The sequence below is a fragment of the Vidua chalybeata genome, chromosome 21 (assembly GCF_026979565.1).
Source record: "Vidua chalybeata isolate OUT-0048 chromosome 21, bVidCha1 merged haplotype, whole genome shotgun sequence".
NCBI lineage: Eukaryota > Metazoa > Chordata > Aves > Passeriformes > Viduidae > Vidua > Vidua chalybeata.
Genome location: NC_071550.1, coordinates 6,255,671 through 6,272,613, shown reverse-complemented (window position 1 = coordinate 6,272,613; position 16,943 = coordinate 6,255,671). Strand labels below are relative to the sequence as shown.

Genomic DNA, 16,943 nt, shown 5'->3' with positions numbered 1-16,943 from the left:
TGCCCTGGGGAAGCAGAGCAGCTCAAGGAGGGGAACAGGGGCATGGGGGACTGTTCTCCTCCAAGCCTGAGTCCCATCCACAGGCTCTCAGCTGCCTGCAGCAAGCGCTGATCCCAAGGGAAAAGCCATGCCAGGTACTTTATAAGGTGGGTCCAGGCCGGTTTGGGGCTCCTGGCCCTGGACAGGTGAGTGCAGGGGGCTGCAATTTCCATCAGCAGCCTCCCCAAAGAAGGGCCTGTTCTTCCCTCCCTGGAGCCTGGACAGGGTCTTCAATTCTTTCCCTGCGGTTCTGGCCAAAAGAGTTTCTTTTTTTTTTCTTTCTTTCTTTTTTTTTTTTTTTTCCCTCAGATTATTTATTTATTTTGTATAATATCTCGTAAATGCTTCGCTATTACAGAGGAGGGCAGCAGAGAGAGGCAGTAAGGACATCCTTAAATAATTTTCATTTCTCAAAATCTGCCTTTTCCTCTTCTCTCTAAGTCCAGAGGAGAGATCCTTGGGGGGTGGGAGGCACATCTGCATTGCAAATAAAAATAATAATTACAACCATCAACCAACCAACAACAAAAAATGTAACAGCTAAGAAAAAACACTTGAAATCACGGACTTTGGGAATCAGAGATCACAGAATTTGCACTATTTATAAGGAGAGGAAAAAAAAGGCAAGAAATCCAGCGACCATGGGCCAGCCTGGCTTCCTAGAGTGTACTTTGTGTTCTCTCTCCTTTTTCCAAGGTAATTGCAGTCTGCCGAGAGGGAGTTAAATGGGATTAAAAGATCCGTGTAAGCAAAAGGACCCAGAAGAGAAGGAGGAAGGAGTGAGCCGTCCGGGCCAGGGGTGTCTGTGACACAGCTGAACCCCTTAGCGAGGCAGAGAGCCGAGCTCCTGGGAAGGATGTACCCACAAACCGGCTTATCCCCCGATTTCTGATGGATTGCCGCAAAAATTGCCCGAAAGAGACAATGCACTAAACGTGATGGAGCCGGAATCAGAGCCGGTCTCCAGACTCAGAGCTACAGCGGCAGGCAGGGGGTGAGTACAAACTCCGCTACTCCCGGCGCTGGGGAAGGGAATCCCGGGCGGGCTGGGGGTGCCGGGGAGCCGCGGGATCCCGGGATTTGGGAACGGGGTGGGGGAAGACATTCCTCTGCCAGGGGATGATGTGAAAACTCCTGGTCTGGAGAGGAGAACGGGCTGCGAGCAGGGAGGCCACGCTGCGGAGCGGGAGAGGGGGAAATGGGGCTGCGGTGTGCGGGGGATCGGCGGCGGGACGGCCAGGAGGAGCCCCCCAGCCCCCCCGGTCCCACGCACCGGGACTGGGGCTCCAGCCCCGGGGGCTGCTCCGGGAGGCGGGCGCCGGTGCAGCCCCCAGGCAGATGCAGGAACGGGCGATCCGCTGCCCCTGGCAGCCCTCACCCTGCCCTGCACGGGGGGGGTTCCAGCCCCTCCTGGGAGCAGGGGCTGCTGCTCCTCACCCTGTCCCTCGGGGACACGGGTACCTGGCTCCGGCCGCGCTGCTGCGGGAGGTGGGAGAGCCCGCAGGGCTGAGGCACGCCGGAGGTGCGCGGTGGCAGCTCTTCATGTGCTCGGCACACACAAAACGCTGCTCCCTCTCCATCCGTGTATGAAAAGATCCCGGCGCACACCCTGCCCGTCCCCCTTCTCCCACAGCTGGGACCAGATTTTACTATTTTCATTGTTAAACGCGTCGTCGTTGGTGTTGTTGTTGTTGTTGTTATTATTTTCCCGGGAACCCGCAAAGGGTTAATCCCGCTGGCTGCGTTGTCGGATGTACTGATGATTTACCGACACTCCCTTGGAAAGGCTGGGATTCTTCTGCCTGGCAGTTTGAAAAAGTTGTGTACAGGATCCCTCTGCTCGGCTGGGCTGGGAGATGGGGGAAAGAGGGGGAACGGGGCGAGGGGCTTTGGGGGCAGCCCCCCGCCACCCCCGGGGTCGTGCTGTTGCCGCCCCTTTCCTAGAGCCGGAGGGGGATGAACGTGCAGTTCCCTTTGCAGGCTCAGTCTGTGTGCGGAGTTACACGGCGAGCCCAGAGCCCTTCCCAGGGGCTGCAACTGCTCTCCTTGACAAGTTTTCTGTGTGTTTATATACTCACAAGGGCTGAATCTCAGCGCTTTAGGGTTTTTGCGGTGTGGGTTTTTTGTTTGGGTTTTTTTGTTGTTGTTGCTGTTTTTGATGGTTTTTTTGGGTTTTTGTTTTTTTTTGTTTTTTTTTTTTTTTTTTTTTGGAGGGGGGGAGTTTTGGTGGTGTTTTTTTTTTTTTTTTTTTCTTTTTCGTAGATGTGGCTGTGGTGTGTCTGGAGACGCTGGTAACTGCAGCATCTCCCAGTTACACCTTTTTAGTGCTGGGCATGGTCTGGGAGAACCGCCTGGGACCGTGCAAGGGTGGCTGGCGTCAGAAAGGGAGCAGCCCCAATGGGGAACAGAGAGATAAAGGTTCCTTTGAAAGAGCACGAGCAGCGTGTCACAGCGAGGGGACGGGCAGCAGGGCACTTGGCACCAGGCACAGCCTCTGACAGGGCAGCAGCTGCTCCGCCCGGCCCAGGGCTTGGCCGCGGTCACGCTCGCCATGGGGACAGCGAGATCCTGCCCAGGTGCCAGGTCCTGCCTGAGCACAAATCGGAGCCGTGTGAGCGCAGGTTTAGAAGGAGGGACCCAGGGGTAGGCGGCGTGGCTCCCGGCCTGCCGGAGGTCTGTGCCTGGCTCTGCCTCAGGGCATCCCCGGCTACCACAGCCCGGCCGTGGGCTCTGAGCCCTGCGGTGCCGCGGGCAATCTGCCTTTGGTCTGTCCCGGTGCCTCAGCGAGCGCCTTTTGTTCCGGGGTCTTCCCTGGCCTGTCCCCTGCCATGTGCGGCTCCGGTCCCTCCTCAGCAGAGGTCGCTTGCTGCCCTTCGCATCATCTCCCGGAGGGATTTCTGGTGCTGGATGGGATTCGCTCGGCAGAGCGCCGTGCATCCCACCGCCCCCACGGCTCCGGGGTCCCCTTGAGGCCACAGCTCTTGGAGAGGGTGCCCTGAGCCCGGGGCTGGCATGTCCCTGGGCACGCCAGGCCACCCCTGGGGTGGGTGAGGGCTGTGCTGCCTGGGAGCACAGGGAGTGATGGGAGTGATCTGGTGCATTCCCGTGTGGCTCTGGGGGTCCCTCTTGTACCAGCACTCCTGCAGCTTCTTCTGGAGCAGGGCTGGTGGCTGGGGAGCTGGTGGCCCTACAGGAGACCTGGCAGGGCTGGCTCCCCAGGGGAGGAGCAGCAGTCACAGAGTATGCAGGAAGACTTGAGCTGCCAAAGTTTGTAAAACCAGAAGAGCACAAAGTTTTACAGGCTCTTCAAGCTTAGTGTGCCCATCTTGGTCATTTCTGCTGATGCATTTTTGGTGAGCACAGCCCCCCCAAAACACAGGGGAGGGTTTGCATTCAGGTGCTGTTCCACTGCAGTTGTGTGACTTCGGCCCTTTCAGCCCCAGTGCCACTTGCTGGCCACAGGGAAAGCTCGATGCTCCTGGAGACCTCTGGTGGGTGACAGCCTGCTGTCACAGCCCTGAGGTGGTGGCACAATGCTGCTCTGGGGCTGCCTGGCCCATCTGTGTGCTGGGTGGAAAAGCTGCACACATGGTAGGTACTACAGCATCCACCTGGCACCAAGGTGGGTCAGCCCCTGGGAAGGCCTAACAGGGCTGGAGGGAGACATGGATCTTATTTAAGAGGAAAAAGAAGATTGCTTACAAGCTGGGCAGATGGTCTGGGGACAGATTATGGCACTGCTGAACAAATTCAGCAATAGGGTGGCAAATTATATGTGTGCTGGGTGCTTGGGGGTAGAGAGGAGGCAATTGCACCTGGAGATGTGTCACATGAGGGACGGACAGAGTCATAGTCCAGGACCACCCTCCTGCTGTTTCCATGCATCTCTCCTAGTGTGTGCTTTATTAAAATAAAGCTACAGCTTCATCCCCTTTCTGCATGGGTTGAGGGGTTAAAATCTGCCCTGCTTTATATCTCTGTTCATGGAGATTCTGTTACTGACTGAAGGTTGCCCAGGTTTGTGGTGAGATGGTTGTTGGAAATCTCTGCCCAGGGACAAACACAGGGTTTGTGGGGTGTTTTTTTCCCCCTTTCCCTTTCTTTGCCAATTTGTTGGGGACATAAGTAGAAATGATGGACGCTTTTACTGAAGCAAATGGAAACAATGGGGAATTCTATATGGCTCTGCCAAACCCCATTCACAAAATGAAGGAATGCAAAGGCGTTTGTTGGAAGGACAAAAAGGGAGTTAGATGTCAGATCAGGCTTAGCACTTCTGTTTGTCGAGGGCTCCAGTTACTGGAGAACACAAAGGCCAGGCCAGCACTGAGTGTTGTCACTTCACACAGCAGCAAAGTCAATATCCCAGACAGACAGGGATGGGGAGCGAAGGGCAGGCGAGTAATGGGTTCCCAGGAAAGATCCCCCGCTGTGGAGAGCTTCTGGGAGCTGCCTGGGAGGGTGCTTGAGTCTTATCAGTCTGGCATCTCTCCTGTGGGGAAGCAGGTTGGCACCAGGAGCAGCTCAGCTCTGGGACAGCCCTGTGCACTGAATGCACAGGCTCTAGTTCCAGTGAGGAGGACAAGGACCAGCGGTTTGGGACCCTTCAGCCCTCTCTGCAGGTGCCAACCTAAACCCCTGAGAGGACAAGGGGTGAGGTGTCTGCAGGAGGTCACCCTGGCTATGCTGGTGCTCCATCCCCACCTTCTGTGCACTGCAGGTCAGCAAGGCCCTCCTGGAGAAGTCCTAAGAGGAGCTATAGGTGCCAGATGAGCAAATATCAGACCCTTATGGATGCAACTCTCCCTCTATGGGCAGGGACAGCTTCCAGTAGACCAGGCTGGTCTAAGCCCGATCCAACCTGGCCTTGAACACTTCCAGGAATGGGGATTTCATTTTTCCTTACTTAATATTGACATTTTCTAGATCACTCTCTGTTTTCTTAGTATTTTTTTTTCTAGGGGCCATATTTCTTTGCCTGCTCAATACTTTTCCTTAAAAATGTAGCTGCTGAATGGGGATTAAAAACTAATGGTATTTCAGTTGTTTCAGAAACTTTGCCCTTATCATGCTGGGGTTTGCAGCAGTGCCTGGGTGCAAAATCTTTACCTGGAGGTGTAAGTCAATACCTCGTTTGTAGTGCAGGAGAGGTCCAGCAAAGGACTGAGCAGGGTCAATTTGGGGACATCTACATAGTTGTGTGTTTGCATTGCTCTCGCCAGAAATTGAGGGGGAGTGAAAAAATACCATCATTTCCAGAAGCTCCACAGAGGAGGTTGCTGGTTCAAAATAAGATTTCTACCCCAAAAAGCTGGGATGGAATTGATGCACCGTGCAATTTAGAGCCTCAGTTTATAGGTTGTGGTTTGCTTCCTGTTTGTCAAAACTGCTTGGGAGATTTACAGAATATCACCTCCAGTCACGTGCAAAGGATCTTAAGCCACACGTGCATTTTCTCCTTTTTAAGATATACTGTCTGATCTACAGCTAGAAATGCAGATTTGCTTTTCTTGAAAAGCAATTTTCAGCCTCCAGCTGGCTTTGTGGTCTTTTGAACAGGAAGAATATACACCTGAATGGAGAAAAGTGGTGGGGGAATTGTTTTTCCACCTTGCAGTAATGTTTGCAATTTCAAAGCCATTTCCCCACTGTAAATGAGGGAGAAAACAAAATAAAAAATTAAATGCTGCCATGGGCCCTTGAAATATTTCCTTCAGCTTCAACCTATCATCTAAACAAGCAAGATGTCAAAATAATTTGGACTTCTTATTTTAAGGCAGGGCAAACCTTTTATTTTAAAAAAGCTGAAATTGTTCCAAACCAATTCCAGAAATAGTGGGGAATTAGCTGATCACAATTATTTTACAGGTTGCCTCAGCTTTGTCAAATTGTCACTTTCTCAAGGATAATTTGTGACCAAGTTTACCCTGAAGGCTGTTGTGTCCCTGCTGTCCTTAATTCAGTGCAGGGCTTCATTCCAGCACTTGTCTGGTTAGAAGGGAATAAGGGTGTTTGTGCTTCTCTGTCCCTCTCAGTTGTACTTTTCCTTGGGCTCCTGGCACTGGTCAGTTCCCATCGACTGATCCACAGGAGTTTGCCAAAAGTGGGGAAGTAAAATGAAGCTGTAGTCAGTCTCTTCAGTTTGCTATGAAGGGAGTTGGTGTCTGCATTGGAAAACTTTTAAGGCTCGTGTGAGCTTACATCATGTGTGCTGTGGGGCACCTCTACTCCCAGGGACTGCAGCAGTGGTTTGGGTTGGGAGGGATGATAAAAGTTCATCCCTGCCATGGGCAGGGACACCTTCCACCATCCCAGGCTGCTCCAAGCCCTGTCCAGCCTGGCCTTGGACACCTCCAGTGATGGGGCAGCCACAGCTCCTCTGGGCAAGCTGTGCAGGGCCTCACCACCCTCACAGGGAACAATTTCTTCCTAATATTGATGCTAAATCTGCCCACCTTCAGTTTAAAGTCTTCCTCTTTGTCCTGTCCCTCCATGCCCCTGTCCAAAGTCACTCTCCATCTCTCTTGGACCTTTAGGCACTGGAAGGTGTTTTAAGTTCTCTCCTGAGCATTCTCTTCCCCAGGCAAACATCCCCAGGATCCTCACTGTGGTATTCACAGAGCCTGTGAATAAAAGAAATAAACACCTTCAGTGGTGTCTCTTGATAGAGTCTTAGCGGAAATCACTGCTCACGGGAAGAAGCTGAGATAAGGGAAAGGTGGATTTGATAGCTCTATATAAGGAGAAAAATCTTCTTTACTCTTGCTACTCTGCTGCTGCAGAGCTGTAACGGAAAAAGAGCCTGCATTAAAAATCCTGGGATAATTAACAGCCCCATCACTCACATGGCTGCCATTTGGAAGCTGCTTTTGCTTTTTCCATTAAGTTGGTAAATTTTGCCAAAGTGTTTTTCTTCAGTGTTTTGGCATCCGGCCCCGCTCTCAGCTCTTATGGTGTTGGCCATGTGAGGGGTCCAGGAGCAGGGCTGGGGCCAGCTGGATCCCACACTGTGCATTCGTCTCCTTTACAGCCCAAGAGTGTCACTGGAATGAAATTACGTGCTGGATTTTCCCCTAAGACTTGTTCTCCTCATTGTGTCAATCAACAGGGAGTTTGGTTTGTGAAGGTACTGCTCAAAAAAACAAAAAGTGGACTTCAGTGTGTCATGAGCAGCAGTGGCTGTACAAATTGATCCCCACCAGATCACAGGCTCTTAGTGCCTGGGACTGCTGCTGGTGATGACCCCTTCCCTGTCCTCCTGTGCTCTCCTCAGGCAGTCAAGCCCAGCTGGTGGCACCCTGTCAGGTCTTTGCTCCATGCACGCATGGAATTGTGTCCACATCTTAAACTCTGTTGGAGATGAGCACAGAAATTCAGGTTGTCTGGTGAAGTGGATTTTAGCCCCTCTCATGCAAAAAAAAAATACTGCCAGAGGTGGCCATGAAGAATCATCCTGTTCTGCTTCCCTTCCTGCACTCCCTGAAGGTACTGGGACAGCAGCTCTCCTTGGACTTGGCAGGGTCTTCATGCCAAAGGTTGAATCCCAAGGGATGAAGTTGTCAGCAAAGAACCAAGGCTCCCCAGCTGGAGAGCTCTGGAGCGTGGTGAGGCTCTCCTGGTTAGGATATGGCTGGTTGTAGGGCATGGCAAAAGAACACCAGGACTGGGCTATTCCTGGCTGTTCTTTCATACACAAAAGCAGTCCCAGAGCTCCTGAAATGTGCAGCCCAGTGTCAGGGCGATGGAAACAGCAAAGGAGGACATGGATTGCTTCAGCTCATTTGTTTCCCAGTTGATGTGGGACCACTCCAGTATTTTATCTCTTTAAGCCTTAAAATGTTAGTTAGTGGCTGGATTCCTGGATGGATTTTTACATTCAAGGCCAGGTTTCCCTACTGATGTAAATCACTGTGGCTTTGTTTTAGCTCTGGGAAAGGGTCTGCTGCGCCGGGTGAGGATTGGCCAGGGTAATACATTGTCTCAGAGGATGCTTTCCTGGGCTAAAGCTGAGGCTTGATGGCAGGAGAAGAGTGGTTTGATGTATGACTTGTGCATGAGATGTGGAGAGAGGAGCAAGCTGCACTTTGGCATGGCTTTGCACAGCCCAGTGCTCACACTGGCTGGGCTGAAGTGACGAACAACCTGTGGATGTCCCACACTGCTGTCTCCTGGCTCAGGGCTTTCTGTAGTTTACATTTCTGTCTGTTCTTCCAGCAGCCTTTGCTGATGAAGCTGTTAAATATCCCCTCTAGAAAATGAGGGAATTCAATTTTCAAACTTTCCACTGACAGCTTTAAGGGAGCCTTACCAAGGAGTTTCCCATGTTCTCTAGTTGGCTACAAATCAAGGGAGCTGATGGGGGAAAGGGGGGGTTTTAGCTACCTTTCTGGTAAAAGTTTTTTTTTTCCCCGAGCTGCTGTTTTCAATGGCACTTGAAGGCTTAAAGCTGAGCTAACAGAGAGGTTTGTCAAATTCCCTCTCAGGCATGGAAGGGTCTGTGAGAGCACAGGGTTGGAAGTCTGTGATCTCCCACTTTCTAAGCTTTCCTGCCACACCAGGCTTGGGAGAAGGTTCTCAGTGGCTCAGCACAGGGTGCTGAGTGGTTAGAAGCTGCTCCCATCTTTGCGTCTGGGTGTAAAATGAGAAACAGATCTCTGTAGGGTTTTGCATGCTTAGGATATTGTTAAGCACACAGTAAAGCATTGGGACTCAGGATTTGTTTGCTGAGGTGGCAGGGCACTGAGTGTCAGCCCGTTTGCTACCCATGTCCCCACAGCCCTGCACGTGCACTCCTGGCAGGGCTTTAGGCCTCCCAGCTTTGAATGACTTCTCCATTCCCTTGCATTTCTGGTGGTCTGTCCTAGGTGGGGTGAGTGCCAAAGAGCAGCAGTAGCAAAGGCACTGATGGCCCAGCAGTGATGGCCCTGCCTCTCAAAACACAGGGCTGGTCCTTGTTCAAGGCTCCTAATTCCACTGGGAAACCTTTCCACTAAGGTCAGTGGGCTTTGGATGACTTTGAAACAGAAAAATAAGGTCTCAGCCTGAATCTGCTTCCTGGAGTCATGCTGGCATTGTCACTGCCTTTGATAGACTTGGGGTCAAGGAGAAGACCTTTAACAATGGAATTGGTTTTGTTACTGTTCTTGTAGAAATGCTTTTTTTTTTTTTTTTTCTTCCAATTTTAGGGGATTCTGCTTTCTCTGGACAATATTGTGTTTTACCTGGTTCCTGGGATTCACACAGGGAAATTCTGAAGGTAAACTACACTTTTTTTTCCTCTCCTTTTTCAAAAAAAGTAGAAGTAAAAGTTAGGATTATAACTTAACAATCAATGTCTGAGCCCAGTGCACAGTTAGATGCATTTATTGCTGATGGTTGCAGTACAGATGATATAGATGGTGCAGTTAACAGCTGGCAAAAGAACCAGGTTTTGTACAGGTGATTATGTGTCCCACAGGATTTTCAGAGTCTGTCTGTCTAGTGGAACCAGTGGGAATGAAGCACTTTGTGTCTAAAATGTCACAAATCTACCTGCACTTGCCAGGACTTAACTGCTCTTAGAAACTGCCCCTTGAGACTGGAGCTTTATGGAATTAAATGTCTCTAGCACACAGATTTTTCCATGATTTTGGTGCACCCCAGGCACACCTCTGCCAGCACAGGGGATGTCATGCATACAGAAATAATGTGAGTTCTAAAGCTAAAAGCAAATTTGAAGGAGGAAAATCCTACATGGTTGGTTGATAATAAAATGGCTCTACCTGGTTCAGTCTCTGTGCTATAAGGGAATATTCTATAGAGGAGTGACACCTTCAGCCTGTCCTTACACCCCTTCTCCAGGCATCACCTCCCTGTGCTGCCAGGAACAGGTCTAGGCTGAGGTACAATAATCCATGACACTACAAAAGGAGATTAAAACTTCAAAGTCAACAGAAAGACCAAAAAAAAATTTTCATCTTTAACAATTGATAGTGAGTGCTGAGCATCTCTGCAATATCTGTTTGAAAAGGAGCCTTCTCCTCCTAAAATAGCAACACCTTTCCCACATGGATGCTTTTCATGGGTATTTTCTGGAAGTGAACAGCTTCCCCTGCTGTCAGCAGACAACACTAAGTGGACTAGCAGGCTCCAGGGCTCTTCTCTCAGTCTCTAAAACATGAAGGAAAAATAGAAATTTGGTCAACACTCAGCTGTCAGCCAGCCCATGGACCACTTTTTAGGCAGGGTGGGGGGGAGGAGGAATAGATCCCTGCCATCAGCAATTTTGAAAAATGTAATATTTTCCAAATTCTGCCTCCATGCAAAGGAGGTGAACATCTGGCTGAATTACTTAGTCAAGCAGTTTTCAGAGCAAGTTTTATGTCAGCTCGTAAAGAGGCAGAACAAATACTGTGTCTTGGCATCTTGCTTTTCAAGTAGATTATAATATGCTGTTTAGGTTCACCTCTATCCATCCTTTTACTCCTAAGATTATATATGGGATGGGGCTGTGTCTTTTGTTACTATCAATCTAAAGCAAACTCTTTCATTTCACTCTCATTGTGTTTACCTTGGTGTAGTCAGTAGCTCCCCTCTGAGAGGGGGAGCTATCAACTTTTATCACTTTCTCTGTGATAAAAGAATTTTGAAAAACTTGTCTGGTGTCCACGCAATGAGAGAGAATTTACTTCTGGGTACAAGAAAACAAAACCTTCCAAGGAAGTAAAGGCTGTAAGAAAACATGGGTGACTTGAGGCTGTGTTATCACCCAGGATTTTCAAACATGAGACTCAGAAGCAGTAAGAACTTGTTCATAGGGCAGTGTGAGGATGAAATTAAGCCAATGCTGTGGGATTCTGAAAACACTGTGGCTGTTACTCTAAGGATTAGGAGTCTTCCTGTATGCTGGAAAATCAGGGAACACAGAAGATAATCTTTCCATAAGTGCTACAAATCCAAAAGATTGTGAGGTGAGTTCATTTGTTTTGTGCTGACTAAGGGTCTGGGCAGTAACTTTTGGAACTGCTGCATTTATTCAACCCAGTTTTAGCTGTGGGCATCACATCTTGGCTGTTGGAATCTGGGAAGCTGCAAGTTATTCCTCTCCTGCCTTTTGGCTTCTTTTTCTTATACAGCTTTCTGTGTGGTGAAAGGGGGAGGGAAAGAAAGAGATGTGAAGGAGAACAATAAAATATTTTTCCCCTTTTCAGAGATGATCACGTGGTTGTTCAGGAATCTCTGTGTATCTCACTTCATGCACAGAGTCTGATAGAAGAGTTTTTCCCAGTTGCTCAAATGTTGCTACAGGAATGTTGTTACTAGCTTTGAGGCACCTGGGATCAGACAGCTCTAAGTGAATGTTCTCTTTAAATAATGTGTTTTGATGGAAAAATCCACAGAGGAAAAAGTTTGAATGGGAAAAAATCCTCTGCTAAACTTGGAGCTGCTTCAGGAAGTCAGAATTACCTTGCATTTCACATTAGTTGATGACATCCCATATCCCAGGAGATGTGACCCAACAGCCCAGGACAGTTGGATGGGATGGAGAGGAGATGGGCTGGGTGCACAGGAGCCCTGAGCTCTGTGCCTGGACCTAGTGCTGGAAAGTTCACATTTGTGTCCTGCAGGAGGATGCTTTAATTGGATTTTGCGTAGGCACCCAGAGTTTGGCTCCACCTTAGCGGGTTTTGAGGGAGAGGAGTGTTTGGGTTGTGCTTTTTTTCCTTAAGCACTCCTGGAAGCCGTTGCTAACGAGGCATTGGGATTGCAAACAGCAGCAGCATCCTCTGACCACGGAAACATCCTTAGGTCTTTGCAGAGCAGCTACCAAATAAATAACTCCTAGAGTGTGCAGCATCTCTAGCAGAGACAAGCCCTGTCTGCCTCTGAGGGAGAACCTAAAAATACACGTAGAAATTGGAAGCTGGAGACTAGCTGCTTGCTGAAGTGGTAAATTTATTTTCTTAGGGATAAATCCTGATGCCTTTGAAGTCTGTGGCAAAGGTCCCACTTCACTTCACTAAAGCCAGGCTTTGGCCTTTGCTGTTTCATGGGCTCTGGAGGTTATCCAGAATGAAGACACTGCCATGATTCCTCTGCTCAGTGCAGAGAGAGGAAGGCTACTGAGAGACAGACCTATTGGACAATATGGAATAAAACCAGTGGGGGACCAAGGATTTCAGAGTATGGGAGAAATGCTGTCATTAACACTTGAACATGCTGTGCAGTAAATTACCCCTCTGCACAGAGTGGGAATGTTTCCATCTATGTTTTTCTACATCTGATGCACCTTCTCCAGGGTGGTGTCTGCTAGAAAATGAGTCAAGCTGCTTTAAAAAAGGAAGGTGGGAATAAAGCTAAACTCAGGCAAAGTAAATACTGATTGACTCGTTCTGACATACAAAAATGGCCAAGGTTTTTGCCAAAGTCAAGGAACAGAGGTTTTCTCATCATTCTCCTCCCTTCTTGGCCAGCAACATTACAGGTCTCAGTCTGCTTGAGTCCACACCCCTTCTGGCCAACACCAAGGGGCTCTTTATGTGCCAGTTCTCCAAATAGTGTCTTCTGTGCAGAACATTTAATAGTTAAGGGTGAAAGCAAATGAATACCAAGGCCCCTTTAGAAAACAAGCTCATTTTTTTTCCTTTGGAGGAGATTTACTTTTAATCTAGGAAAGTTGCAATCCCATGGTGTTAGCCATGATTGGCACCACCACCTTTCTGAGTGTTAACATTAGCATTTGGGCTGTACAGCCCTGACTGGTTTCCAAAGAGCACTGAGGTGGGAGAGTTGGCTGGTCCAGGAGTGATGGGGTTGGCATTTGGGCAGGAAGAGGGGAGGAAGTGCAGTTATCCATTGTCAACAGTGCTAGTGCCACAGGAATCATGAACACCTTAAGAGGGTCATTTGGGTTGGAAAACCCTTACAATCATCAAATCCAACTGTTAACCCAGGGCTGCCAAGCCCACCACTGAACCATTAGATGTCCCCAAGTGCCACATCTGATGTCTTTTGAGCACTTCCACGGATGGTGACTCCACCACTTCACTGGGCAGCTCATTCCAATGCTTTATAAACCTTTTGGTAAAGAAGCCTTTCCTACTCTTCATTCTAGCACCCCGCCCCCCACCCCAGCACAACTTGAGGGCTTTTCCTCTCATCCTATTGCTTGTTACTTGGGAGCAGAACCTGACCCCCACCTGACTACAGCCTCCTGTCAGGGAGTTGTAGAGAGTGAGAAGTTCTCCGCTGAGCCTCCTTCTCCTCTAGGCTGAGTTCCTTTAGCTGCTCAACACAGGACTTTTTTCAGGTCTGGGCACATTTACCTTTGCAGCTTTGCTCACGTAGACCTCGGCATCTTCTCTTAAGTAATTCAGCTGAGGCTGCTGCCAGCTGGCCCCAGTTTGTGTTGCTGTTGCCTGCTAATCTGAGCTGTGAATGACTGCTGATAAACCTCGGGGGCAGAAGGCAGGGGGTTCTGCTTGTCTGTCCATTGCAAATTCCTCCTGGAGTTGGGAGAGAAAGGTCCCCTGGGCATCAGTCCCTCTCCTTCTGGCTTGAGCGAGGCACCTGGCTCGAGGTGACATTACACAGGAGGCAAATCTCACCTCCACTACTCCGTGGCAGCCATAACCAATTTCTGGGCTCTTCACAAACCAAGTCTGGTTCCAACCTATTAAAATAATTCATTGCTGTAAGATGATCTGCTGGGGAAAAAAAAAATTACTGCTGTTGAGAACCTTGAGCAGTTCACTGAAATCTAGGTGTAATTTTTTTCATGCTGGAAGGCACCTGCGCTTCCCTAAACTCTCCAAAGATCAAAAGCTCCTGCTTGCTAGCTTGGAGACAGACAGATACAAGGCTTTTGCTTCCTCTGGAAGTTTTGTTACTTGCCCTCTGGGGATACAAAGTTTTGCAATCCCAGCTCAATCTGTTGTTCGAATTCCTTTCCAGCTATGTGGTCAGTACTCAGAATTAAATCCCAGGAAGAGGACTAGGGGTGCTCAGTGGGAAATTTCCTTGTAGTGAGGTCAGCTCCCTCCAGAATATGTGAGCTGGTCCGTGGTGGGACAGAAGAACTCACCAGATGCACCATGGAGTTGATGCATTTTGGCAATTGCTGGTAATCACGTTGGGCATACACTTGCTCCTCACACGATGTGAGAAGAGCTGTGAGCTCTCCATGCTGGTTATGGGAATATACATGTGAGAGGGTGGGATTGGATATGTGGGTTGGGGTTTCCTGTAGCCTGTTGCCTTTGTGCATGGATTGGTTTCACCTCCCTCCACACCATCCAGCCCTTGGGTCGCCCAGCACCTCACATAATCTTTGTGCTTCCCTTTCAGATGTGGATGTTCTTCAAAGACTGGGCCTGTCAGGGAAAAGGCCGTCGAGTGGATGGCCCTCCTCACGTACAGTTCCTCAAGGAGTCATTCCTTTCAAATCAGGGGTCATCTTCACTCATCGAGCCCGTGTCGAAGCGCCGCTCAGCACCCTCCTCCCCGCAGGCTCCAGCTCTGACCTGCTCCTGGTGCTGAGCCTCTGCTCCCACCGCATCAACAACGCTTTTCTCTTTGCTGTCAGGAGCAAAAAGAAAAAACTGCAGCTGGGGGTCCAGTTTGTGCCTGGGAAGATCATCGTGTATGTGGGCCACAAGCGCTCTGTATATTTTGATTACAATGTCCACGATGGCCAGTGGCACAATATGGCCATCAACATTCGTGGCCAGACAGTCACTTTATTTACTTCTTGTGGGAAGCGCAGAGTACATGCAGATTTGCATTTTAAAAAGGACGAGGCGTTGGATCCACACGGATCTTTCCTCTTTGGGAAGATAAGCCAGCACGCCGTGCAGTTTGAAGGAGCCATCTGCCAGTTTGATATTTATCCTTCCGCCAAGGCAGCTCATCATTACTGTAAATACCTGAAAAAACAGTGCAGGCAAGCAGATACCTACCGGCCAAACCTGCCCCCTCTCATCCCCCTCCTGCCCAGGGATCCCAGTGCCTCCCCCAGTACCCCACAGCGTACGGAGCCCTCGCTGCAGGGTCTGAAAAACCTGACCACTGCTGCCCCAAACTTGGAGGTTGGCAGGGTCACTGCACCCCTCAAGACGAGGGGTTCAGGTACAACAACCCCCACATTGCTGTCAACCCCACCATCACGGCCGAGACTGACTACCAAAGCCACCAAGGTCACAGTGGCCCCACCTGTTCTGTCAAGTACCAAATCACAGGTACCCACCCAGTCCCCTCGGGGCATGGGGACAACCCTCAGGGTGTCTCAGCCCACTCCCAGCACGCGCAGGGAGAAAACTCCCCTTCCCACTGCTAAAAGGGCCCCACCAACGAGCCAGAGCCTGGTCACGGCCAGCAGGAAGGAGTCCGAGCAAGAGACCAAAAAGAAGATCAACCAAAAACCAACCGTTGAGCCCCCTGAAGCGGCCCGTACTGTAAATCCACTGAGGAGGGTGACTGGTAACACAACGAGCAGTGTCCACCTTGTCACCCTAAAGCCAACCCCGCAGAGCCCAAGCCGTGGGCCCATCCCAAAGAAGCCGTCCCCCACCAGGAGAGTGGATCCCAGTATCATCCCTCTGGTGTACACCAAGCCACCCCTGGGGTCTGCCCGGCCCAGCTCCAGAGCCAGGGCCTTCAACCTCACAACCCTGGCTGCCACAGATGGCTATCAGATCTTGGACCCCTTGGGACCCACTCCGTTTCCGTTTTTACTGGGATTTCCAGGAGTGAAAGGAGAGAGAGGACCTCAGGTATGTTCAGGCTCTTCATGGTGGCTACTCCCAGCCACAGCTCGGCTCAAGGGCTGGCAGGCCACAAGCTCCAAGGGTTTCTGTGAAGCTTATCCAAGTGTGGCAGCCTCATTCCATTGATCATAACAATTTTAGCATAAATCTCAGTTTGAACCTGACTGTTCAGTGATGGTGGATGCCATGAAACATTTGTGGTTAAAGTTGCTGCTTAATGTTAGATTTTTAAAAAGAAAGGTACAAAAAGAGGAATCCCATTTTCTTTTCCTTTAAATTGCTGGCTAAAATTTTAATGGCCAGGTTGGGGCTGTCTTCCACACACTTGGTTTATCTCTGGTCATCTTCCATAGAAAACCCAGATGCCTTAAAAACATGCCTCAAGTTAACTATTTCTTGGCACTTATTATTAATTTGTTTTGTATCTGATATTCACAAATCTAGAAAAGTGCCCTGTTCCAGCAATTGCAAGTGCAGAGATGGCTTCAGGATTCATATTTTTAAACAAATTCTCATCTGTTTTTATGGTGTAAGTTTTTCTTGGGTGTTTTGTTCTGCTTTTTATTTCTCATAGCCTGCACTTAAAACGTGCAAAAAAGTTTCCTTTATAAATTTAACTACTGCATTCCACATAAAAAATAACTCCTTTCAGGTTGTATATATTGGCCATTGTAGAAGCATACACACATTTTGTAATGCTAAAAGCACTCAGGGCCCACTAATTATCTGCTGGCTGTTCTTTCTTTTTCTTTTTTTTTATTCTTTTTTTTCTTTTTTTTTTTTTTTTTTAATTTGAGTATGCAAACATGATCTTTAAACTGGCCAACTTTTAGGGGGATTTGGTGTTCCAACCCAAATTGTCAATAGGAGAGAGGAGTTGTACATGTAAAATAAGTTTCTCCCAGACAGAGCCTTTGGTTGCCAAGATCCAGCCTAGAGGGAATTTTTATAGCTGACTTCTTAAAATAGTGAAAGAAGAGTTTACAATGGAAATATTGAGGCTGGCGTAAGGAATGACCAGCACTTGTCTCTGCAGAGCTGCTCCTTGGTGCAAGTAACACCTAAAGTGGAATGGTTGGGTCTCCCCAGGTCCTCAATGGGAGCTTCACAGTTGTGCTTCCTCCTGTCCCATCTCAAAGCTGGGTGGTGATTTCTCTCCCT

At 49.2% G+C, this 16,943-nt stretch overlaps 1 protein-coding gene across 3 annotated transcripts in view; it reads left to right on the top strand.

The window, feature by feature from the left end:
- The first annotated feature begins 787 nt into the window (after positions 1 to 787).
- The window catches only part of COL27A1 (collagen type XXVII alpha 1 chain), a 141,486-nt gene continuing 125,330 nt past the window's right edge, over positions 788 to 16,943 (top strand). For all 3 annotated transcript variants that reach the window (XM_053962226.1, XM_053962225.1, XM_053962228.1), the window contains exons 1-3: positions 788 to 1,033; positions 9,225 to 9,295; positions 14,365 to 15,788. In XM_053962226.1, the coding sequence (XP_053818201.1) occupies positions 978 to 1,033; positions 9,225 to 9,295; positions 14,365 to 15,788 (1,551 nt within the window). In that variant the 5' untranslated portion in view covers positions 788 to 977. The remainder of the gene's footprint in view (positions 1,034 to 9,224; positions 9,296 to 14,364; positions 15,789 to 16,943) is intronic.